At 41.6% G+C, this 22,421-nt stretch overlaps 1 protein-coding gene across 4 annotated transcripts in view; it reads left to right on the top strand.

Annotated features, from left to right (window-relative positions):
• Nucleotides 1-21,269, top strand: part of esyt2b (extended synaptotagmin 2b) — a 51,501-nt gene extending 30,232 nt beyond the window's left edge. The window contains exons 11-23 of one of the 4 annotated variants that reach the window (XR_016486653.1): nt 1,072-1,120; nt 1,514-1,603; nt 3,706-3,801; nt 4,514-5,626; nt 7,793-7,867; nt 8,019-8,105; nt 11,527-11,676; nt 17,202-17,584; nt 17,700-17,798; nt 18,445-18,576; nt 18,826-18,931; nt 19,544-19,593; nt 20,019-20,717. Coding sequence is in view for 3 of the 4 variants with exons in the window: in XM_021563060.3 (XP_021418735.2) it covers nt 1,072-1,120; nt 1,514-1,603; nt 3,706-3,801; nt 4,514-4,615; nt 7,793-7,867; nt 8,019-8,105; nt 11,527-11,676; nt 17,202-17,584; nt 17,700-17,798; nt 18,445-18,576; nt 18,826-18,931; nt 19,544-19,593; nt 20,019-20,064 (1,465 nt within the window). In the remaining variant the exon portion in view is untranslated. Of the gene's footprint in view, nt 1-1,071; nt 1,121-1,513; nt 1,604-3,705; nt 3,802-4,513; nt 5,627-7,792; nt 7,868-8,018; nt 8,106-11,526; nt 11,677-17,201; nt 17,585-17,699; nt 17,799-18,444; nt 18,577-18,825; nt 18,932-19,543; nt 19,594-20,018 lie in introns of all 4 variants that reach the window. The other 3 variants (XM_021563061.3, XM_021563060.3, XM_021563063.3) reach the window with 3 other exon arrangements.
• The last annotated feature ends 1,152 nt before the right edge of the window (nt 21,270-22,421 follow it).

Raw genomic sequence — 22,421 nt, 5'->3', positions numbered from 1 at the left:
ATAAAATAAAAACTGCCTATGCCTGTCGAAACTCATCATTTAAAAGCCAGTGTTTCGAAGAAAACTACTTACAAAAATAAACACGTCTTTATGGGGATTCAAGACAAGAGACTCACTCACCACTGCTCTACAGGCTGATGGTAGTGTGACGTACAAAGCTTCAACCGTCGTCGTCATCACGTGGTATTGTCACTTCGTTACAAGCATCGGTACGTTGTGTCGAATCAGTAGTGCTTTGAAAACCGCATCGAGGCTACGGAGTTACGGGATCAGTCGTCCAATCACTACCTTTCTTAAGGCCTCTAGAAGTGCAAGTTATATACTATACTGTACGGTAAATTACAGGTAGCCAGTTGCCTGTAAGTTACCGTAAACACAACAGGAAATGATTTACAGTGTGTCTTTTTCTTATCACCCCATGCTCACACGGCTTATTAGTCCTCTGCATTGTGAGTTATTGTATCCAATATCAAGCAAATAATCTTATCTAGCCGAAAATATCACACACTTAGCTCTGGTCCAGAGTGTTACGTGCGGCTTGCTGATGCCGAGCCTTCAGCGCTAGCAAACCGCACGTGACGCCCTGGAGCAGAACTATCGCAGACTTAGCATCTACCTTCTCACCAAAAAACCTCCCTCCTATATGTCACAGTGAAGGATGGCCCCTTGAAAGAGAGAAGAGACGCATTGAAGTATCTGTGATGTACTAGGTATCTGTGATCAGTGTACAATAGTCACATGAGGAGTTGGACCAAAGCTATGCTATCCCCTTGGGATGAGGCCCAAGAAGCAGAGCTTCTGTCCAACTCCTATTGTGACTATTGTACACTGATGACAGATACTTAGTACATCACAGATACTTCAATGCGTCTCTTCTCTCTTTCAAGGTGTGCTGGCTGCGTCCCAAATGGCACCCTATTCCCAATGCATTGCACTACTTTTGAGTGGAGCCCTATTGGCCCCTGACTGGGTCAGAGTGCCAACATGCTGTATCAGTGAATCAATTTGGCTTCTGTTGTGATTAATCCTACCTACTGATTTCTTATCCAATCTTTGTGTCTTCGATTGCAGCCTGATGATCGATATGACGGAGCTTCACAAAGAGCAGAAGGTCGATGAGGTAAATCCACCCGCTGATCCGATACATTTTTTCATCATTTTTTTCATGTGGTTAAAATAAGAAAAATATAATGAAAATAGAACAAGAGGCTTGTCTTCAGTTCTGCACTCGGATAGCGATTTTGCCTTACTATAATATCCTGCCTTCGTCAATTTGAAGATACTGTGTTGTTATCCATCACTCCTACACTACGTCTGGGGAGACGGCCATCCCTGTTGGTGTGATTCACTCACTACTTTACTCTGTTGAGATTTAGGGCATGTAGGTCCCAAATGTCATCATATTCCCTATATTGTGCACTACTTCTTTACCAGAGCCCTGGTGAAAAGTAGTGCACCATAAAGACAACAGGGTGCCATTTGAAATGCACCCTTGAACATCCTGTCGTTCTAGTGGTTTGATCTGGAAGAAGTCTCCTCGGGGAAGCTACACTTGAAACTGGAGTGGCTCTCTCTGCTCTCCACCCCTGAAAAGATGGACCAGGTGCAGTATTTGATATGAAATTATTTTATTTACACGGACATTTATTTTGTGCAGCATTCAAAATACTCACAAATCTATATACACTACAAATACACACACTTGTTTTATTTTATTTAACCTTTATTTTATCAGGGAGTCATACTGAGACCAAGGTCTCTTTTACAGATGAGCCCTGAATGATATACACTGTATATGACAGAAAATACACACATCAAAATCTAAATTCAAAATGCAAACAGAAAGGAAATTGGCTTAGAGGCACCAAAACATCACATTTCAGGACATTTTGAAGATTGTTCCACAGATAAGATAAAACAATAAAAGCTGATTTACATAACTGTAGAGACCAAAGGAATTTCCAGAGTTAGCCGTCCCTGAGACTGGGTGCAGTAACTCGTATGTCTAAAGTTTAGTAATGATGTTATGTACAGTGGGAGTTTTTGTAAAAGGGCTTTATATATGAAAACATAGGAATGTATCAACCTACGTGACATCAAAGACAGCCGACCAACTTTCTGGTGTAGAATGCAGTGATGAAAACTGTCACCCATAATAATGTTCAGCTCGCTACATGTCCCGAATTATTGCACAACGCTAGCCCAACGCTAGCCTAATGTGATCCACTAATGCTAGCAACCCTCAGGAACAACCACACAGATGTGACAGAGAAAATAAAGGTAGACGGAATGGAATGATGCAAAATGTAAGCTACAAATTGAAGAAAACTTAACACTAAAGTGGCCGTTATAAATGTATGTGGGTATTACTGATGGTGGCTCCTGATAGTGGCTAATATTTAACATGATACAAATTGTACAATAAAATGATGAAAAGCCTGGCTTCTGATTTCTTAACATTTGAAATCATGAAATATAGTTATTCATGTCACTGAGGGAGAGAGGGGTAATGTATGTTTACGTTATGTCAGGATATGTTATTGTTAGCCATCAGGGAATCCTATGGGAGGAGAAGAGACACAGTCTGGTACAAGTCACCATGACAGCCATGAGTTGGGGAGGAGTGAGGATTTTGGGTCAGAGGTCAGGTTAGATGAAGTGAGGAAGAACATATATCACTAATGTTCTGGATAGCAACAGAGGTGTATCGGCTGTTCAGATGTATAAGGAGGGGCTCAGCGTAGGAGAAAGGGTTCAATATCAGTGAGTGTGAATATGTTCTTTGTCTTATGCAGCTGTATGACCCAGTGGGTGAATAAACTTGGTTTGAGCTTGATTAAGTGTCCGTTAGTTTTTGTACTCTGTTTATTTAGAACCTAACAATAATGAAAACATTTTAAAGCGCGTACATCAACTCAGCAGGTTCATCCCTACAGAAGCCTATAGCTTGGGTCTCCAAATTTCATGCCACTCAAATTGAGGGCACACAATTAAAATTCGGAATATCAGCACAGCTATTTATAGCCCACTTCGCTTTTGGAAAAGGGGCCACAATACATGTCATGTTGATACGATTTTCAGTTTGCATCCATATGACTGGTTTCACATTCGTGTCCAGAGATCATCAGGAAAAATCATCTAAAACGATTGCAATGTGTATTTACAATCCTCTTCTACAAATGGATTACTCACTGACCTAGCTCTTATCAAATGCGATTGTCAATTATAAATACCACTGCATGGAGAATGCTGTTATTTCTATTGGGAAAAAAGAAAGTAGATCATTTTCCCACTTGGTTTGCTCGACCTTATTTACCTTAATTTCTTAGATCTCCACCCCAAAATGAATAGCGGGTGAATAGCATGCTATTCTCATGCTTAAGTTAAAGGTCAGAATACGAATAGAGAGCGAAGTGCATAAAACGGGTCGGAATCGGCCCCATTTAGCACACACAGGCAACCCCTTATCTTTTCAATTTGGGTTCTTACCCCCCCTTCCCAATCGTATGATAATTCAAGACAGGCCCAGGCGTATATAATGGCATCGTACCAGCAGGCTAGCTTGAACACCTTGACTTAGCCTGTCTCTCTCGGTCTTGCTATTGTCACGTGTATTACATTTAGATGTGAATTAGAAGGCTGCTCACTTCTCCTAGTCCAGTTTGTCTCAGTAGTGACCTCCGCCTGTCTCTCCTATCCAATCAGGTGTTGAGGAGCGTGCGAGCTGACAGAAGCCTGGCCAATGATGGACTCTCGTCTGCTCTCCTGGTGGTGTACTTGGACTCGGCAAAGAACCTGCCGGTGAGTGGAGCTGGATGACAGGACTGTTCAGTTAAAGTGGTTTAGGGTTGAAGGAGTGTTCTGGTGGTGGAGTGAGGCACAAAATGATTGAATTGCTGCAAGTTAAAGCTAATTACAGGACGGTTGATTTGGCATACTGTACATGATTACATTTACTGTAGAATGATTTGAATTGTTCCCATGCCATACACATTCCTGTGAATGTTAACAAATGTTGGCCTATGACATGATGATGAATAAGGACACAGAGAACAATGTAATATATTTCTGGACATATTCTACTCCGCCCAAGGGAGCTATTGTGAATCACGCCAAATTGAACTTGAAAATAATGTTTCCGAAATATTTTTAACGCAGCTCAGAAAGCCTTTTCAGTTACACATTTTCACGTGTAGTTGTGCAAACATCGCACTGAAGTTCAGTCCACATGCCATAGTTGACTGTTTTCATCTCGACCCCTGTCTATCTGGTCTTCCACGCATTTAACGTGACATGAGCACCTCAATGGATTCATCTGTGTATCTGTCTGTTGAAACTCCTTTTTTTGTCTCTTTCTCCAACACTGTCGTTTACCTTTGACCTTAACCCACAGATATGGGTCAATATCAGCCCAAGACAGTCAACTCCTTAATGAGCCTGTCAGTCTTAGCCTCTTTAGCATCTTAGCCATATTTTATTTAACTTCTTCTCTCCCTGTTCTTTCCCTATAAAGAGCGTCTTTACAGGGAGCTTTGGGTGTGGAAACTTAAAAGAGAGGAGAGCATCTGGCCTAGTATTTTGTGAGAACAATACCTCAATGTATAGAACCTTATTTGTGAGTCCTCCGGTACTCTGCATCCTAGAGTTAGCATTAGTAGTGTGTGGTGGGGTTGAACCGTAACAGACTATCTCTGGTGCAGGGCGTCGTTCGGCTGCGCTCTTACTATCACTAAGGTAGTGGAAGCGTAGCCGAATGACGCCCTGGACCAGAGCTAAGTAACAGACCTACTGCAGTGAGTCTTGTACCATAAAGCATGTCGATTGACTCTGCTGCATGGTTCTAAATCCAATAATATAATTATACAATTTTCGATAGCGGGTAGATCATGAATATTTTTTATCTTATAGACTAAATAATAATTCCAATAACTCAGGATAGAGGATAGTGCTTCATCTTTTATCCAACAACAAGGTGCAGGCAGGGACAATATGGTTTCCAAGAACTATTGATTTGAAGGTCTCAGGGTATTTGATTGAGGGGGCTATTTGTGGCGCATTACTTTAAGGATGTGTTGACGGCTGTTGCTTTTAGTGTCTGTCTAGTGGACAGTTAAGTCTAAGTCAGAGAATATTGAAATACTGTCAGATCTCTTATTAGCTTGAGCTAAACAACATCCCCCATCACAAGGTCCTCCCAGCAATTCATTCTATAGCTTCTCCCGAATAGAATAATCTTTTCATTCACCGTACAGCTTTTCTTTTATTCTGCCTTCTCCATTCGTTGTAATGTCTGCTTTGTTCTCTATTGTTCATAGATGGACCTTTTTTTATTTGTATCTTGGACAATCCTCTTGCTTTGTTTCCTTTCCTTTTCCATTCTCTCTGGATTGTTGTGGTTTTCATACCACTTTAAGACAACCTAATCTAGCTCTGGTCCAGCCCGTCGTTCGGCTACATGCTCACAAGCGACATCCTGGACCAAAGCTAAACCTAATCGTACTCCGTCCCCTCGTCCTACTAACTCCGGATGTGATTTTTCTCCCTCCCCCCCTTTGGATTAAAGAGCGACCGGTTTAATTTCAACCATGACGTGTTGAAACAAGCCTCTGTCTATAAATCCCTGAAGGTAAAGTAAGGAAGTGGGTTGATGCATGCCATGCACAGATAGCACACATAGACAGCTTATGATGGTCTCAGTCTGTGCCCGTCCTTACTTTGTGCCATCCAAATTGACTTTGATTATTTTGCTCGTTTATGGTAAACGCATTGTTTATTCATTGTGAGTAATTGTTCATTCACACTTGGAGATGGGTGATCACTCTGTCTATGTCTGTCTGTACTCTTTTTATCGCTTCAAGCATCACATTATAGCATTTAATTTACTGCACACTATGAGAACTGGATTTTTCACATACCTGGACCCTTACAAACCAGGGGCCGTATGCATCGAGCATCTCAAGAGTATTAGACTGCTGATCCAGGTCCCTCTGTCATGTAATCTTATTCATAGTGATCTTAAATGCAAAATCAGAGCTCCTACTCTGAGACGCTTGATACAAAATGGCCACAGATGTTTAATGACATGCACTATAATGTTCATCAAAGCTCAAAACATGGTCATTTGGTAGATGAAGAAAGAGGGAGAGATAGAACTAGAGGGGGACGAGAAATCAAAACCTCACTCACCCTCTACACTCAAAAATATGCTGGGTTAAAAATAACCCAATTTGGGTAAATATTGGACAGAACACACGTTGGGTTATTTTGACCCAACCAGTTGACCCAACTAATTTGATTTTGGGGTTATTGATGCTGGGTTATTGAGCTATGACCCTGCCAGATCAGAAGACTGGATGCGTGGCTTAGTAGGTTGTGGCTTTCAGATAGTTATTTTTGGCCACCCGTGCAGGTATACGTAATTATGTTCTGTTGTATTGTCATCATATGTTAAGGTTGCGTACACTTTTGTAGCTTTTATGGGGTTTACACAAGAGTATGAGTTCCTCAAGTGCCTAAGCATATCCCAATGTTGGGAGAGTTACCACTTTGTTCTAATGTTTAAGTAATAATGTTATTACATTTATATTTAAAGAAGACATGGCCTGGGGGTGAGCTTCCAGATAATTATTTTTGGCCACCCATGAAAGTAAAGGTAATTCTTGTTCATGTTGAGTTTGTACATTGCAAATCAACATTTTCCTTCAATATTTTTGCACATTACATATATTAATATGAATTTAACAAAAATGTTTTTAAATATTATAACAAAGTGGTAACTATATCAACATGGGAATATGCGTGGCCAGTTGAAAAACTCTATAAACCTCATTAAAGCTACAAAAGTGTCATTGCTCAATCTTAACATGTGATGGCAATGCAATAGAACAGATTAACCTGAATGACATTTACTATCACGAGTGACCAAAAATAACTATAATAAAGCCATGCCCCTACTAACCCCTACTAAGCCCCTACTAAGCCACACCTCCAGTCTTCAAAGAAATTTGAAATATCCCAAAATGTGTTCTGTCCACGATTTATCCAGCGCTGAGTTGTTTTTTACCCAGCTTTTTTTAGAGTGTGCACATTTTAATATAGAGCTTGGACTAATACAATAATGTGTCCTGAATGGAAATCTGCATTTAACCATTCCTTTTGAATTCTGACTAAAAACATATTCTGGCATGTGATAGTTTGGGGTTGTGTCTCTCTCAGGCAGTTTTATAAGTCAATCTTTTTTTATCAGACTAAAGCCATTTCCAAGAGGTAGGGATGCACTTAAGTTTGGTAACTTTAGACTCATGCACTGGATGTGTCCAAAATGGCACCCTATTACCTATATAGTGCATTACGTTTAACCAGAGCCTACGGTATGGGCCTTCCTCAAAAGTAGTGCACTACACAGGGAATATGGTGGCATTTGGGAAACACACATTGTTATATGCACAAGGTATAAACCGATTGCCAACAGTGAAAGTTCTTGGATTTCAAAGCTGAGAAGGAGCTTGAAATCAGAATGAAGAATTAAGACCAAGGTTGACCATTTCCTAGCTACTGTGCATTTCCCCCCCAAAAAATTATAAATAAGGAATAGGGAACCATTTGGGATGCAGCCTAAATGATATTCTCTTTTATCTCAGGATAGAAACTTCTACCCATTTTATCAGTGATTTTCTACTGTATAATAACTTTGTTACTACAATTAGCTGAAGAATAACAATGTTTTCAGTGTGTGTTTATGTCTTAGTAACACTCGTTCAGAGCCAACTCTTTTCCTGGTCATCTCTCACAGTCCGGCAAGAAAACGAGCAGTGAACCAAGTCCTTATGTCTATTTCACAGTTGGGAACAAATCATTTGAGAGTAAGGTAAGAAACTACTGTGGGCATGGTTTCTGTAGATAATTGGAAATGATAATTGAAAACCTCATATTTCTCTTACACTTTGATGAATGTTTTAAATAAATACAGTTATTCTATTCTATTTCATTGTATTCTATTCTATATGTGTTGTCTTCAGATCCGCTATAAGACCAATGAGCCAATGTGGGAGGAAGCCTTCTCCTTCCTTGTCCATAACCCCAGGAGGCAGGAGCTGGAAGTGGAGGTACTGTCCCACACCTTAGTTAACAACTATGTACTGTACATTTACATTTATTTTTCACCATACCACAACTGGTAGGTGATCTACAGTGCATTTGGAAAGTATTCAGGCCACTTGGCTTTTTCCACATTCTGTTACGTTTCATCCTTATTCTAAAATTGATTTTTTTAATATATATATCTTCTCATTAATCTACACACAATACCCCATAATGACAAAGCAAAAACAGGTTTTTAGACATTTTTGCTAATTTATTGGAACCCCCCCCAGACCCTTTACACACTACTTTGTTGAAGCAGCTTTGGGAGCAATTACAGCCTCGAGTCTTCTTGGGTATGACTCTACAAGCTTGGCACGCCTGTATTTTGGGAGTTTCTCCCATTCTTCTCTGCAGAACCTCTCACACTCTGTCAGGTTGGATGGGGAGCATCGCTGCACAGCTATTTTCAGGTCTCTCCAGAGATGTTCGATAGGGTTCAAGTCCGGGCTCTGGCTGGGACACTCAAGGACATTCAGAGACTTGTCCCGATGCCACTCCTGCGTTGTCTTGGCTGTGTGCTTAGGGTCGTTGTCCTGTTGGAAGGTGAACCTTCGCCCCAGTCTTAGGCCCTGAGTACTCAGAAGCAGGTTTTCATCAAGAATCTCTGTACTTTGCTCCGTTCATCTTTCCCTAGATCCTGACTAGTCTCCCAGTCCCTGCCGCTGAAAAACATCCCCACAGCGTGATACTGCCACCACAATGGTTCACATCTCCGCACGTCCGACCACTCTTGTTTAAAAGGAGGGTGGATCGGTCAATCATATCATTCCAATTTTCATTCTAAAACCAGAAGGGCGGCCATTTTTTATGAGTAAAAACATACCGTTCGCAATGTGTCACACCCTGACCTTAGTTATCTTTGTTTTCTTTCTTATTTTGGTTAGGTCAGGGTGTGACGAGGGTTTATGTTTATGGGTTTTTTCCAGTCTAGGTGTTTTTATGTCTATGGTTGCCTAGATTGGTTCTCAATCAGAGGCAGCTGTTTATCGTTGTCTCTGATTGGGGACCATATTTAGGTAGCCATATGCCTTGGATAGTTTGTGGGTTATTATTCTATGTTTAGCTGCCTGTCTGCACTTCTCATATCAGCTTCATGGTTCGTTTTGTTATTTTGTTCTCACTACTACTGCTATCAGAAGAAACCTTTGTTTCTTTAATATCATCTCAAATGTAACTATTTCTCGAGCTTATTCAAACCCCTGGACAGCGCAACATTAAGGAAGTGCAACATTCAACGCCTAGGGAGAACTTACAAATAAAATCTTGGATTTTAATATGACATATTCAACCTCTTCATTTGCAGATTTCCTGAAACAACGTTTAACACTTCAGACAGAGTTTTTTTTTCTTCTTTCAACTCGACAGGCTGAAAATGTAGTTAGTAAATCTTGATACGAAAATGACGAACATGAAGAGAAATCAGGGAAAATGCTAGCACACCAGAACCGCAAATCAAACCATACCTGAGACAACTGACGAGCTGGGTAACAAATGTAATTGATAGTTCAGAGGTCAATTCATGCTTTCATAACTTTTGCTCACAATTATACACTTCGGAAATCGGCTGGTAATGCTAACTTACTCGACACCTTCTTTGAGAACTTCCTACAGTTGAGCCTGAGAGAGCTGCTGAATGAGAAGAACAGCTCTCTGTAAAAGAGATTGTGTTAGCAATTAAATCTATGCAGCGTGGTAAATCCCCTGGACCCGATTTTTCCGAGCAAATTCTTGTAGTTTTTAATTCTCAGATGAACTCTCTCCTTTCTTGCTTTCCGAATTTGAGGAATCGTTCTCCTCAAACTCTGCCATGCAAACGTCTGGTAGTCGTGTGCCCTTCAGAGTGACTACGCAGAAATTGAAATATTTGGGTCACACACAATTTGAAAGATCTCTATGAAGCTAATTTCTTTTTTTTTTGACCTTGGAGATCTCATCCTGTGGCCCCACCTCTTTAGCTGCCTTACTCTGCTCAAAACTTGAATTAGCTGAGCCTGTGTCCAAATACACTAAAAATCCCTATTAAGAAACATTCTAAAACAAATCTGGAAACAGTTCAGGCGATCGTTTGGTCTCAGTGAATTTTCAACTTCTGCCCCATTTACTAAAGAACCATTGCATTCTCTCCATCATTATTTGACCGGGTGTTTCCTATCTGGTCCGGGAAAAGGGATCTCCGCACTGAACGACTTGTACATTGATTTGCATTTTGTATCTTTTGAACAGTGAGTACAAAAGTTCAATATTGCTCGATCCCATTTCTTTAGATACTGCATTTGCGTAGTTTTGTATCTTCATACTCTCATACTTCCCATCACGCCCAGCTACTTCCCTTCTAGATTCTATTTTTAAAGTGAACCCTTATATCAAAGGAGGTATAAGCTTGATCTATACGTTCTTACACTCGCACAATCTGGATTCCCTGCACTCTCTTAAGAACCAAAGGGAAGAGGATTTATGTGAACAACTTTGAGACTAAATTTGGCAGAGTATGCTTCAGAGAATACATTCTTCATCTATATGTTTAAGACATGCTGTAACTCAATTTAAAATAGTTTGTCGGCTGCATTGCGGCAGGGTAGCCTAGTGGTTAGAGCGTTGGACTAGTAACTGAAAGGTTGCAAGTTCAAATCCCTGAGCTGACAAAGTACAAAATCTGTCTTTCTGCCCCTGAACAGGCAGTTAACCCCACTGTTCCTAGGCTGTCATTGAAAATATGAATTTGTTCTTAACTGACTTGCCTTGTTAAATAAAGGTCAAATCAAAAAATTGCACAAAGGCAAAATTGTCCAATAGACTAGAAATAGATCCCACTTGTGACTGATGTTAGCAGGCTCCTGCACCTTTATTACACCATTTTTGGACATGACTGAAATGGACAGATTTCTGGACATCACTTTTTGGGACGTTTTCTTAGATACTGGAGAGACCCATAGAACCTTCTGCCTTTATTGCATTATTCGGAGTGGCACCACAGGAGGCCCCTCTAAACAGTTATACCCGGCAACATGCTGGCATTTACTACTTTTCTAGCTAGATATCTTATACTATTTAAGTGGAAGGATCGGTTTCCTCCTCCTTTTAATCATTGGATAAAGGAAGTTACGCAACATCTCAAGCCAGAGAAAGTACACTACTCCGTTAGGGGATCTGCAATTACATTTTATAATATCTGGCAACCTTTCCTATCCTTTGTAGAAGACATGGAGAATATGTGGCAAAATGTGGAAAAAGTAAACGGGTCTGAATACACTGTATTTCTATACACTATGTACTTTAGACATATTTGATGTTTTTTGGATGGGTCAAACATTGAGTTTACAGCAAGTGTATGTGAATTATAGGATATCTAATATGTTAACCCTTTGTTGGACTGTCTATGCCCAGGTGAAGGATGACAAGCACAAGTGCACCCTGGGTAATCTTACAGTCCCCTTGAGTGGTCTGTTGGAGGAGGAAGACATGACGTTTACTCAGCAGTTTTCCCTGAGGAACTCTGGACCCAGCTCCACACTCAAACTCAAGTTGGCTCTCAGGGTAAGGATATTTATAGCTGCCTCCCAAATGGCACGCTATTCCCTATGTACAGTTGAAGTCGGAAGATTACATACACTTAGGTTTTAGTCATTAAAACTCGTTTTTCAACCACTCCACAAATGTCTTGTTAACAAACTATAGTTTTGGCAAGTCGGTTAGGACATCTACTTTGTGCAAGACACAAGTAATTTTACTAACAATTGTTTGCAGACAGATTATTTCACTTATAATTCACTGTATCACAATTCCAGTGGGTCAGACGTTTACATACACTAAATTGACTGTGCCTTTAAACAGCTTGGAAAATTCCAGAAAATTATGTCATGGCTTTAGAAGCTTCTGATTGACTCAAATTATGTCAATTAGCCTATTGGAGGTGTACCTGTGGATGTATTTCAAGGCCTACCTTCAAACTCAGTGCCTCTTTGCTTGACATCATTGGAAAATCAAAAGAAATCAGCCAAGACCTCAGAAAAAAATTGTAGACATCCACAAGTCTGGTTCATCCTTGGGAGCAATTTCCAAATACCTGAATGTACCACGTTCATCTGTACTAACAACAGTACGCAAGTATAAACACCATAGGACCACGCAGCCGGCATACCGCTCAGGAAGGAGACGTGTTCTTTCTCCTAGAGATGAATGTACTTTGGTGCGAAAAGTGCAAATCAATCCCAGAACAACAGCAAAGGACCTTGTGAAGATGCTGGCGGAAACAGGTACAAATGTATCTATATCCACAGTAAAACGAGTCCAATATCAACATAACCTGAAAGCCCACTCAGCAAGGAAGAAGCCACTGCTCTAAAACCGCCATAAAATAGCCAGACTACGGTTTGCAAATGCACATGGGGACAAATATCATACTTTTTGGAGAAATGTCCTCTGGTCTGATGAAACAAAGTATAGAACTGTTTGGCCATAATGCCCATCGTTATGTTTGGAGGAAAAAGGGGAGGCTTGCAAGCCGAAGAACACCATCCCAACCGTGAAGCGTGGGGGTGGCAGCATCATGTTGTGGGGGTGCTTTGCTGCAGGAGGGACTGGTGCACGTCACAAAATAGATGGCATCAGGAGGATTGAAAATTATGTGGATATATTGAAGCAACATTTCAAGACATTAGTCAGGAAGTTAAAGCTTGGTCTCAAATGGGTCTTCCAAATGGACAATGACCCCAAGTATACTTCAAAGTTGTGGCAAAATGGTTTAAGGACAACAAAGTCAAGGTATTGGAGTGCCAACAAAGCCCTGAGCTCAATCCCCTAGACAATTTGTGGGCAGAACTGAAAAAGCATGTGCGAGCAAGGAGGCCTACAAACATGACTCAGTTACACCAGCTCTGTCAGGAGGAATGGGCCAAAATTCACCCAACTTATTGTGGGAAACTTGTGGAAGGCTACCAGAAACGTTTGACCCAAGTTAAACAATTTAAAGGCAATGCTACCCAATACTAATTGAGTGTATGTAAACTTCTGACCCACTGGGAATGTGATGAAATAAATAATTCTCTCCTATTATTCTGACATTTCACATTCTTAAAATAAAGTGGTGATCCTAACTGACATAAGACAGGGAATTTTTACTAGGATTAAATGTCAGGAATTGTGAAAAACTGAGTTTAAATGTATTTGGCTAAGGTCTATGCAAACCTCCGACTTCAACTGTAAATAACTACTGTACTTTTATACCAGGGCCCGTAGAGCTCAACGTTTTAGGGAATAGGGTGTCATTTGAGATACAACCATAATAGACCTGCTGTCTATTTTAAAAAGTTACCATTGATATGTGTCAATAGAACTTCCCATCACAATGTACACTGTGAAGGGGTTACTGTGAATTTGACAGCTTACAGGCAGCTTGGTGGCAAGTAAAATTCTGTATTTCATATTGCAGTACAACTACTGTAACATAAATACATTATCAAAGCAAGTACTGTGTAATGACACAGAGTACAATACCATAAAGTTTGAATGAATGGATGGATCACAGTATTTTACTGTATTTACAAGGGATTGGTGCAAGCAGGTTGGCTGCTAGGTAAAGTGTTTACACATTACAGTAGTGATGTTAGGTTTGATATCGGAGCCCCAAGGCATGCGTCAAAATCGCTAAGCAGTGTACTTCAAATCAGTGCGCCGATGCCTGTATCACTTTATCAGAAGCATATGATCAATGAAGTCCGAAGCTTTGTTGATCAACCCCCTGATTGGTTTGGTATTCGTTTCGGTAGAAGACAAATAGGCTACGCTGTGCATGCGCTATGGCATGTGGGACCTCATCTATAATAATTTGGCTGCTCTAAATTATTTTGACCAGCAGGTGCCACTAATGTACACTGTGTTGAACAAAGCCTTGGGTAATAAACCTATTTTCAACACAATTTGCTGGAAATCCTAAATGCTTCAATCAATCAAATGTATTTATTAAGCCCTTTTTACATCAGCAGATGTTACAAAATGCTTATACAGAAACCCAGCCTAAAACCCCAAAGAGAAAACAATGCAGATGTAGAAGCATGGTGGCTAGGAAAAACTCCCTAGAATGGTAGGAACCTAGGAAGAAACCTAGAGAGTCCTCTTCTGGCTGTGCCCGGTGGAGATTATAAGAGTATATGACCATTAAGGCCAGATCGTTCTTCAAGATGTTCAAACTTGCATAGATGACCAACAGGGTCAAATAATAATCACAGTGGTTATAGAGGGTGCAACAGGTCAGCAGTAAATGTCAATTTTCTTGCTTTTCATAGCCAAGCATTCAGAGAGAGAGAGATGGGAGAATTAGATGGAGCATACTTAAGATTACACAGGACACTAGATAAGGCAGGAGAATTACACCAGATAGGACACACCCTAGTCCCCTGTCACATAGACTATTGCTGCATAGATACTGGAGATTGAGACAGGGGGGTCAGGGGACAGGAAGATCACGTCAGTGACTCAACCCACTCAAGTTCAATATAGCGGAAAAAAGCCTGGCACGATATGATACACCCCTCCTAGGGACGGCATGCGAGAGCACTATAGCAAGCCAATGCCTCAGCCCCGTAATAGGGTCAGAGGCAAAGAATCCCAGTGGAGAGAGGGAAGCCGGCCAGGCAGAGACAGCAAGAGGCGTTCGTCACTCCAGTGCCTTGCCATTCACCTTCGCACCCCTGGGCCAGACAACACTCAATCATAGAACCTACTGAAGAGTCTTCAGTAAATACTTAAAGGTTGAGACCAAGTCTGCGTCTCTCTCTGGATTGGCAGACAATTCCATAGAAATAGAACTCTATTGGAGAAAGCCCTGCTTCCAGCTGTTTGCTTCTAGGAACAATATGGAGGTATGCGTCTTGTGACCAAAGTGTATGTGTAGGTATCTACAGCAGTACCACATTGGAGAGTTAGGTAGGAGCAAATCCATATAATGCTTTGTAGGTTTTCAGTTAAAACCTTGAAATCAGCCCTAGCCTTAACACGGAGCCAGAGGCTAGCACTTGAGTATTATGATATTTTTGGGTGGTTCTTGTCAAGATTCTAGCAGCTGTATTTAGCAGTATCTGATGTGTATTTAGTGCTTTGTCCGGTAGCCTGTGAGTAGAGCATTGCAGTAGTCTAATCTTGAAGAAACAAAAGCATGTATTAGCTAATGAATTAATTTTTGGACAAAATGTTTCGGATTTTTGCAATGTTACGAAGATGGAAAAAAGCTGCCCTTTAAATATTTTTGATATGTTCGTCAAAAGAGAGATCGGGGTCCAGAGCAGGTCCATCAGTTTTATTTGAGACGACTGTACAACCATCAAGATCAAACTGCAGATCTCTTCGTTGCTTGGAACCTAGAACTAACACCTCTGTTTTATCTCAGTTAAAAAATTACCTTACGTCTGAAACACAGGCTTCCAGGGTAGGCAATTTTGGGGCTTAACCATGTTTCTTCGAAATGTACAGCTGTGTGTCATCTGCATAGCAGTGAAAGTTGACATTGTGTTTCCGAATGACATTCCCAAGAGGTAGAATATTGTGCAAACAATAATGGTCCTAAAACGGAAGCTTGCGGAACACCGAAACTTAAAGGACAAACCATCCACAGAAACAAACTGATATCTTTCCGACAGATAAGATCTAAACCTGGCAAGAACTTGTCTGTGTAGACCAATTAGGGTTTCCAATTTCTCCAAAAGAATGTGGTGATCGATGGTGTCTAAAGCGACAGGAGCACGAGGACAGGAGCAGAGCCTTGGTCTGATGCCATGAAAAGGTAATCAACCAACTTCACGAGTGCGATCTCAGTACTATGATGGGGTCTAAAACCAGACTGGAGAGTTTTATATATATTATTTGTCTTCATGAAGGCAGCAAGTTGCTGAGCAGCTTTTTCAGTTTTAAAATTTTCCGGGTCAAGGTTTGGCTTTTACAGGAAAGTCTTTATTTCTGCCACTTTTAGTGAGTTTGGTACACATCCGTTGGATAGGGAGCCATTTCAAATCAAATCAAATTTATTTATATAGCCCTTCGTACATCAGCTGATATCTCAAAGTGCTGTACAGAAACCCAGCCTAAAACCCCAAACAACAAGCAATGCAGGTGTAGAAGCACGGTGGCTAGGAAAAACTCCCTAGAAAGGCCTAAACCTAGGAAGAAACCTAGAGAGGAACCAGGCTATGTGGGGTGGCCAGTCCTCTTCTGGCTGTGCCGGGTGGAGATTATAACAGAACATGGCCAAGATGTTCAGATGTTCATAAATGACCAGCATGGTCCAATAATAATAAGGCAGAACAGTTGAAACTGGAGCAGCAGCACGGCCAGGTGGACTGGGGACAACAAGGAGTCAAACTGACCCTAGCCCCCCGACACAAACTACTGCAGCATAAATACTGGAGGCTGAGACAGGAGGGGTCAGGAGACACTGTGGCCCCATCCATTTGTTGTGTTCAACATAGGAGGACCAAGCGCAGGAAGTAGCTCTTTTAGTAGTTAGTTAGAATAGGGTCCAATAAGCAGCTGGACTGTTTTTATTCTCCTCAATCAAGTTGGAAAAGTCAGCTGATCGAGCAGCGGTGAAGGCTTTTTGATTTTGCACGATAGTCTTTCCAAGCTAGATGGAAGCTCCAGGTGGAGCTCCATTTCCGTTCCAATTTTCTGGAAGACTTGCTGCCAGTCCAAACGGTTCCCTATACAAATTGATGGGGCACTATAACCACATAGGCATTCAATTGGTATAGCGTTCTCAATCACAGGTGCAACAAATCTATCAATCTTCAAAATATGTTAATGAGCCAGAAACAACAATACCTGGCACCCACTAGTGATCAAAAGTGTTTTTGGCGCTCCAAAGATGGTGGTATTACAGGACCTCTCAAAACACAGCAATACTTTGCCCCGCCCACAACATTTCCCCACAATGCTTTAGAATTGACAGTATGCTGCAGCAAAACGTTTCAGAGTATTTTACTGTAGACCCCCAAATTCCCATATTATTTACAGTTTTCCATTATAGTGTACAGTATTCTTAAGGTACTGTGCTCTGCTCATCTGTGTCGTAGGTTCTGTGCCTGGAGAAGCAGACAAGTGCATCGGACCAGCTCTCCTCTGTCCAGGTGAGGAAAGCCAGCGAGGTCAAACCCACCGTCCCCTCTCAGAGACTCTCCGCATCGGAGTCGCCGCTCCCCCCAGCCTACACCACCCCAACACCACCCATGGAGGCCTCCACCCACTCCCTCCATCGCAGGGAGGAGCGAAAGGAGGAGCCGTACGGAGGCAGCCCCATCAGGAGCACCTCTATCAGGAGCACTTCCAACCTGAGCACCACCATATCCAACTCACAGAAACACCTGCCCCATAAGGACTCCATGGCCAGCCTGGCCTCGGACATCTCCCTACCCTTCGCCACCCAAGAGCTGCAGCAGAGGCTCAGGCAGCTGCAGAAGTAAATCCCACACACACACTCACGTGCACATACATGCACACACAAACACACACACACATAATCACTATCATGAGGTAAAGTTAAATCCATAATCTGTGCTGTGTTGCATTTTCAGTGGGTCTGCCCCTAGTCCGTACCCCCTGGGGGAGATCCAGCTGACTGTCCGCCACAGCTCCCAGAGGAACAAGCTCATCGTGGTGGTGCACGCCTGTCGGTCAGTGGCCTCATGTATCACACTAGTCTAGCCAAATATACTGTATAGGCCAGGTTCCTGGACACAGATTATGCCTTGTCCTAGACCTCCCGAGTGGAGCAGCGGTCTAAGGTACTGCATCGCAGTGCTTGAGGTGCCACTACAGACCCGGGTTCGACCCTAGGCTGTGTCATAACCGGCCGTGACGGGGAGTCCCATAGGGCGGTGCACAATTGGCCCAGTGTCTTCTGGGTTAGGGGAGGGTTCGGCCGGGGGGGCTTACTTGGCTCATCGCGCTCTGGCGACTCCTTCGTGCAGCCTGCAGACTGATTCCGGTCGTCAGTTGGATGATGTTTCCTCCGACACATTGGTGCAGCTAGCTTCTGGGTTAAGCGGGCGGGTGTTATGGAGCGTGGTTTGGCGGGTCATGTTTCGGAGGAAGCATGACTCGACCTTCGCATCTCCCGAGCGCGTTGGGGAGTTGCAGCAATGAGACAATATCGAAAAAGGGGGGAGATTCTCAATTGAAAGTGCCTTAGTCAAAGACTAAGCTTAATTTGTGTCCAGGAAACCGCCCCTTTGTGTTCATTTCAATTACCATGATATCAGGACATACTCTGGTCAGATTTCAATGTGCCTGAATGACCCCTGTACATTTTGCCCTCAGAAACCTCATTGCGTTCACTAAGGATGGATCAGATCCTTTCGTTCGGGTTTACTTGCTCCCTGACAAGAGCCGGACAGGCCGGAGGAAAACCAGCACCATAAAGAAAACCCTGAACCCTGTGTATGATCAAACGTGAGTTCTGACTCGGACGTTCACTGTAGGCCACCTCCATAGAATTACATATAGATCTTTTAAGTAATAGTAATATACTGTATATGATCTCTATGGCCACCTCCTACATTATGCAACTATTTAACCATCGCAAAAATTCATCACATCATGTATTATATTCATTCATCACCCAGTATCACTGCAGTAGGAAATCATCACTCAGAAATAAACAAAGGAGAATCCTAAAGTGTGTGTTTTGTTCATCTGCAGGTTTGAGTTCAGTGTGTCCATGGTGGAGCTGCACAGGAGAACTCTGGACATCGCTGTGAAGAACGGAGGGAGTATACTGTCCAAACACAGAGGACTCCTCGGGAAGGTAAGTGTCTCCTCACAAAAGATAGTCTGTTCCAAATGGCACCCTATTCTAAATCAAGAGTTTACGATTAGTAAAGCTCAAACCAAGTTTACTCACCCACTGGGTCACACAGCTGCGTAAGACAAAGACATGGTTCCACCAGCACAGGTATACACTTAGGTGAATTTTCCTCCTTACACATCTGAACAACCTCAGTTGCTAGACAGAACTTTAGTGATCAGTTCTTCCTCACTTCATCTGACCTGACCCTGGCCCCAAGTTCCACACTCCTCCCCAACGGCTGTCCTGTTATCTTGTACCAGACTGTGGCCCTTCTCCTTCCCATAGGATCCCCGATGTCTAACAATATCATATTCTGACGGAATGCAAATGTTCCACATTCCCCTCTCTCCCTCAGTGACACGAATAAGGATGTTTCATATTTTCAAGGTTAGAAGTCAGAATCCATCACTATATAGTGCAATACTTCAGAGCCCTATGAGCGCACTGTGTTGGGAAAAGGGTGCCATTTGGGACACAACATGGTTGTACTTTAAAAATGAAGGACTTTTATTTTCATGATGAATTATCTGATTGTTGTTGACTCTAGCAATGCGACTGTACTTATTGTAGGTGATTGTGGATTTGAGTGGTGAGGATATATCCAAGGGCTGGACACAATGGTAAGATGCTCCTTTACCCAATTTGTATTGTTAGTTCTGTGTTGTATTTGTGTTATCATTTGATACAAATTTGATTTGGTGAAATGAACTAGGTTGTTTGTTGTTTATTCCATGATTACATCTTTGGGTGTGAGACAATTGCTCGAAGAAAAATCATATGTATCTATTATGATACAAATACAATCAAAATCAAACTTTATTTGTAACATGCCTCCGAATACAACAAGTGTAGACTTTGCCGTGAAATGCTTACTTAAGGGCTTGAAAGTAAGCATTTCACGGTAAGGTCTACACTTGTTGTATTCGGCGCATGTGACAAATAAAGTTTGATTAGATTTGGATTGTATTTGTTAGTCATGTTTTAGTTTCTGCCGTTGTCATTTGTCCGCTCCACTGGTGTTTTCACTCCTTGTCTTGTCATGTAGGTATGATCTGACTGAAGATGGCAACCGCAAAACAGTCCAGGCATAGAGAGGTAGAGAATGACACAGGAAGACCGCACCTCCATCATCACAAACACCAATTGACATTCATGGGAACACACTCTGCTTTCACATAGTGTTATCGCTTATCAAAGGGCACATCGTTTTCCTCTTCTTTCGATTTGTTTTGCCATTTAAATGTGTGTGCTTTATCATGTCGACCTGAGTAGAGATACCACTTCAGGTTGACTGTAAAATGCTGTTCCTGCACTCTTCAACGACGTCAAAAGTTTCGCAAAATTGTCCTGTTAAAAGCAAAACGTTTATCAGAAAATGTAGGTTCATGCGTCAACAAAAAAAAAAAGCACATTTTGCTGCCTTTTTTCTAAGTTGTCAATGTTTATACATGTATAACTGGGCTAAAATGGACTAATTAAGATTGGCAGGGATTTCATTTTTATTTGTTACTATTGAAGGAAATGATGTTGAAATCCTATTTTATTTTTTTATTTGACATTGAATGGACTCCATATCTATTGATGAACGAATTCTCATCAAAGGGACAGGTATGGCTACTATGGTAGTTACAAGCCATGAACATGGATGATCATTTGTTTTGTGTATTTTTGTCATGCAGTGTTATTTGGTCTTTGTTTACTTCCATAGTGTTTTCTTCATGCTAATAAACATCAATTACCAGTACAGTGATTCAAAATCCTACCACTGAATGCACATCTAAAAAAGGATGACATTGTTGTTCAGTATATTCTACGCTGTATATTTTGAGGGATTCAGTGCAATATAGAATTATGTTGAGAATGGATATGTTCTGCTCTGGTGTACGTTTATATCTAAATAGAGATAAGAGTTTGATTTATTGTAATACATCATTTGTAAATTAATAGAGGATAATATATGAATGGTTTCTTACACCAGACGTTATGGTCAGTTTTGAGCAACATTGCGTGAAGTTTTTGTTTTTATCTGTCGAATGATGACAGAATGTGCCCTTGGCTACTCCTGTACGTAAAGCCATACAGTGAACACTGTTTTATCTTGACACACTTCCATGTTGTGCATTACAAACATCTTAAATCCTCTGTCAGTTATCTTTCCTGTGCCTTATTAACATTAAACACCTTCACATTCACAAATGAACATGAAACCTTTTAGCAGCAATAGTTTTCAAGTTTGGAATAAGTATATTCATGGTTTGTTTTGAATAATAAACAGTTGTTCTCTTTAATTAAAAAATAATCTTGTTTTGAGGTGTTGTTGTTGTTGACTGCAATGACTTGACTCCCCGTGAAAAGTTGCCTGGCCCTATATTAATTGTTAGCCTTTGAGGCTGTTAGCCTACTGAATTTACAGTGCATTCGGAAAGTATTCAGACCCCTTGACTTTTTCCACATTTTGTTACGTTACAGCCTTATTCTAAAATGTATTAAATTAAAGTTTTTCCTTATCAATCTACACACAATACCCCATAATGACAAAATGAAAACGGGTTACATTTTTTGGGGAAATACCTTATTTACATAAGGAATCAGACCCTTTGCTATTAGACTCGAAATTTAAGCTCAGGTGCATCCTGTTTCCATTGATCATCCTTGAGATGTTTATACACCTTGATTGGAATCCACCTGTGGTAAATTCAATTGATTGGACATGATTTGGAAAGACACACACCTGTCTATATAAGGTCCCACAGCTGACAGAGCATGTCAGAGCAAAAACCAAGCCATGAGGTCAAAGGAATTGTCTGTAGAGCGCCGAGACAGGATTGTGTCGAGGCACAGATCTGGGGAAGGGTACCAAAAAATGTCTGCAGCATTGAAGGTCCCCAAGAAGTGGACTCCATCATTCTTAAATGGAAGAAGTAAGAAACCACCAAGACTCTTCCTAGAGCTGGCTACCCAGCCAAACTGAGCAGTCAGGGAGAAGGGCCTTGGTCAGGGAGGTGAACAATAACCTGATGGTCTCCTCTGTGGAGATGGGAAAACCTTCCAGAAGGGCAACCATCTCTGCAGCACTCCACCAATCAGGCCTTTGTGGTAAAGTGGCCAGACAGAAGCCACTCCTCAGTAAAAGGCTCATGACAGCCCGCTTGGAGTTTTCCAAAAGGCACCTAAAGGACCCTCAGACCATGAAAAACAAGATTCTCTGTTCTGCTGAAGCCAAGGTTGAACTCTTTGGCCTGAATGCCAAGTGTCACAACTGGAGGAAATCTGGCACCATCCCTACGGTGAAGCATGGTGGTAGCAGCATCATGCTGTGGGGATGTTTTTCAGTGGCAATTACTGGGAGACTGGTCAGGATCGAGGGAAAGTTGAACAGAGCAAAGTGTAGAGAGATCCTTGATGAAAACCTGCTCCAAAGCGCTCAGGACCTCAGACTGGGGTGAAG

This window comes from Oncorhynchus mykiss, chromosome 15 (genome assembly GCF_057628025.1).
Source record: "Oncorhynchus mykiss isolate SJ-2025 chromosome 15, ASM5762802v1, whole genome shotgun sequence".
NCBI lineage: Eukaryota > Metazoa > Chordata > Actinopteri > Salmoniformes > Salmonidae > Oncorhynchus > Oncorhynchus mykiss.
The sequence above is the reverse complement of the archived record's forward strand: the minus strand, read 5'-3'. Positions and strand labels throughout refer to the sequence as shown.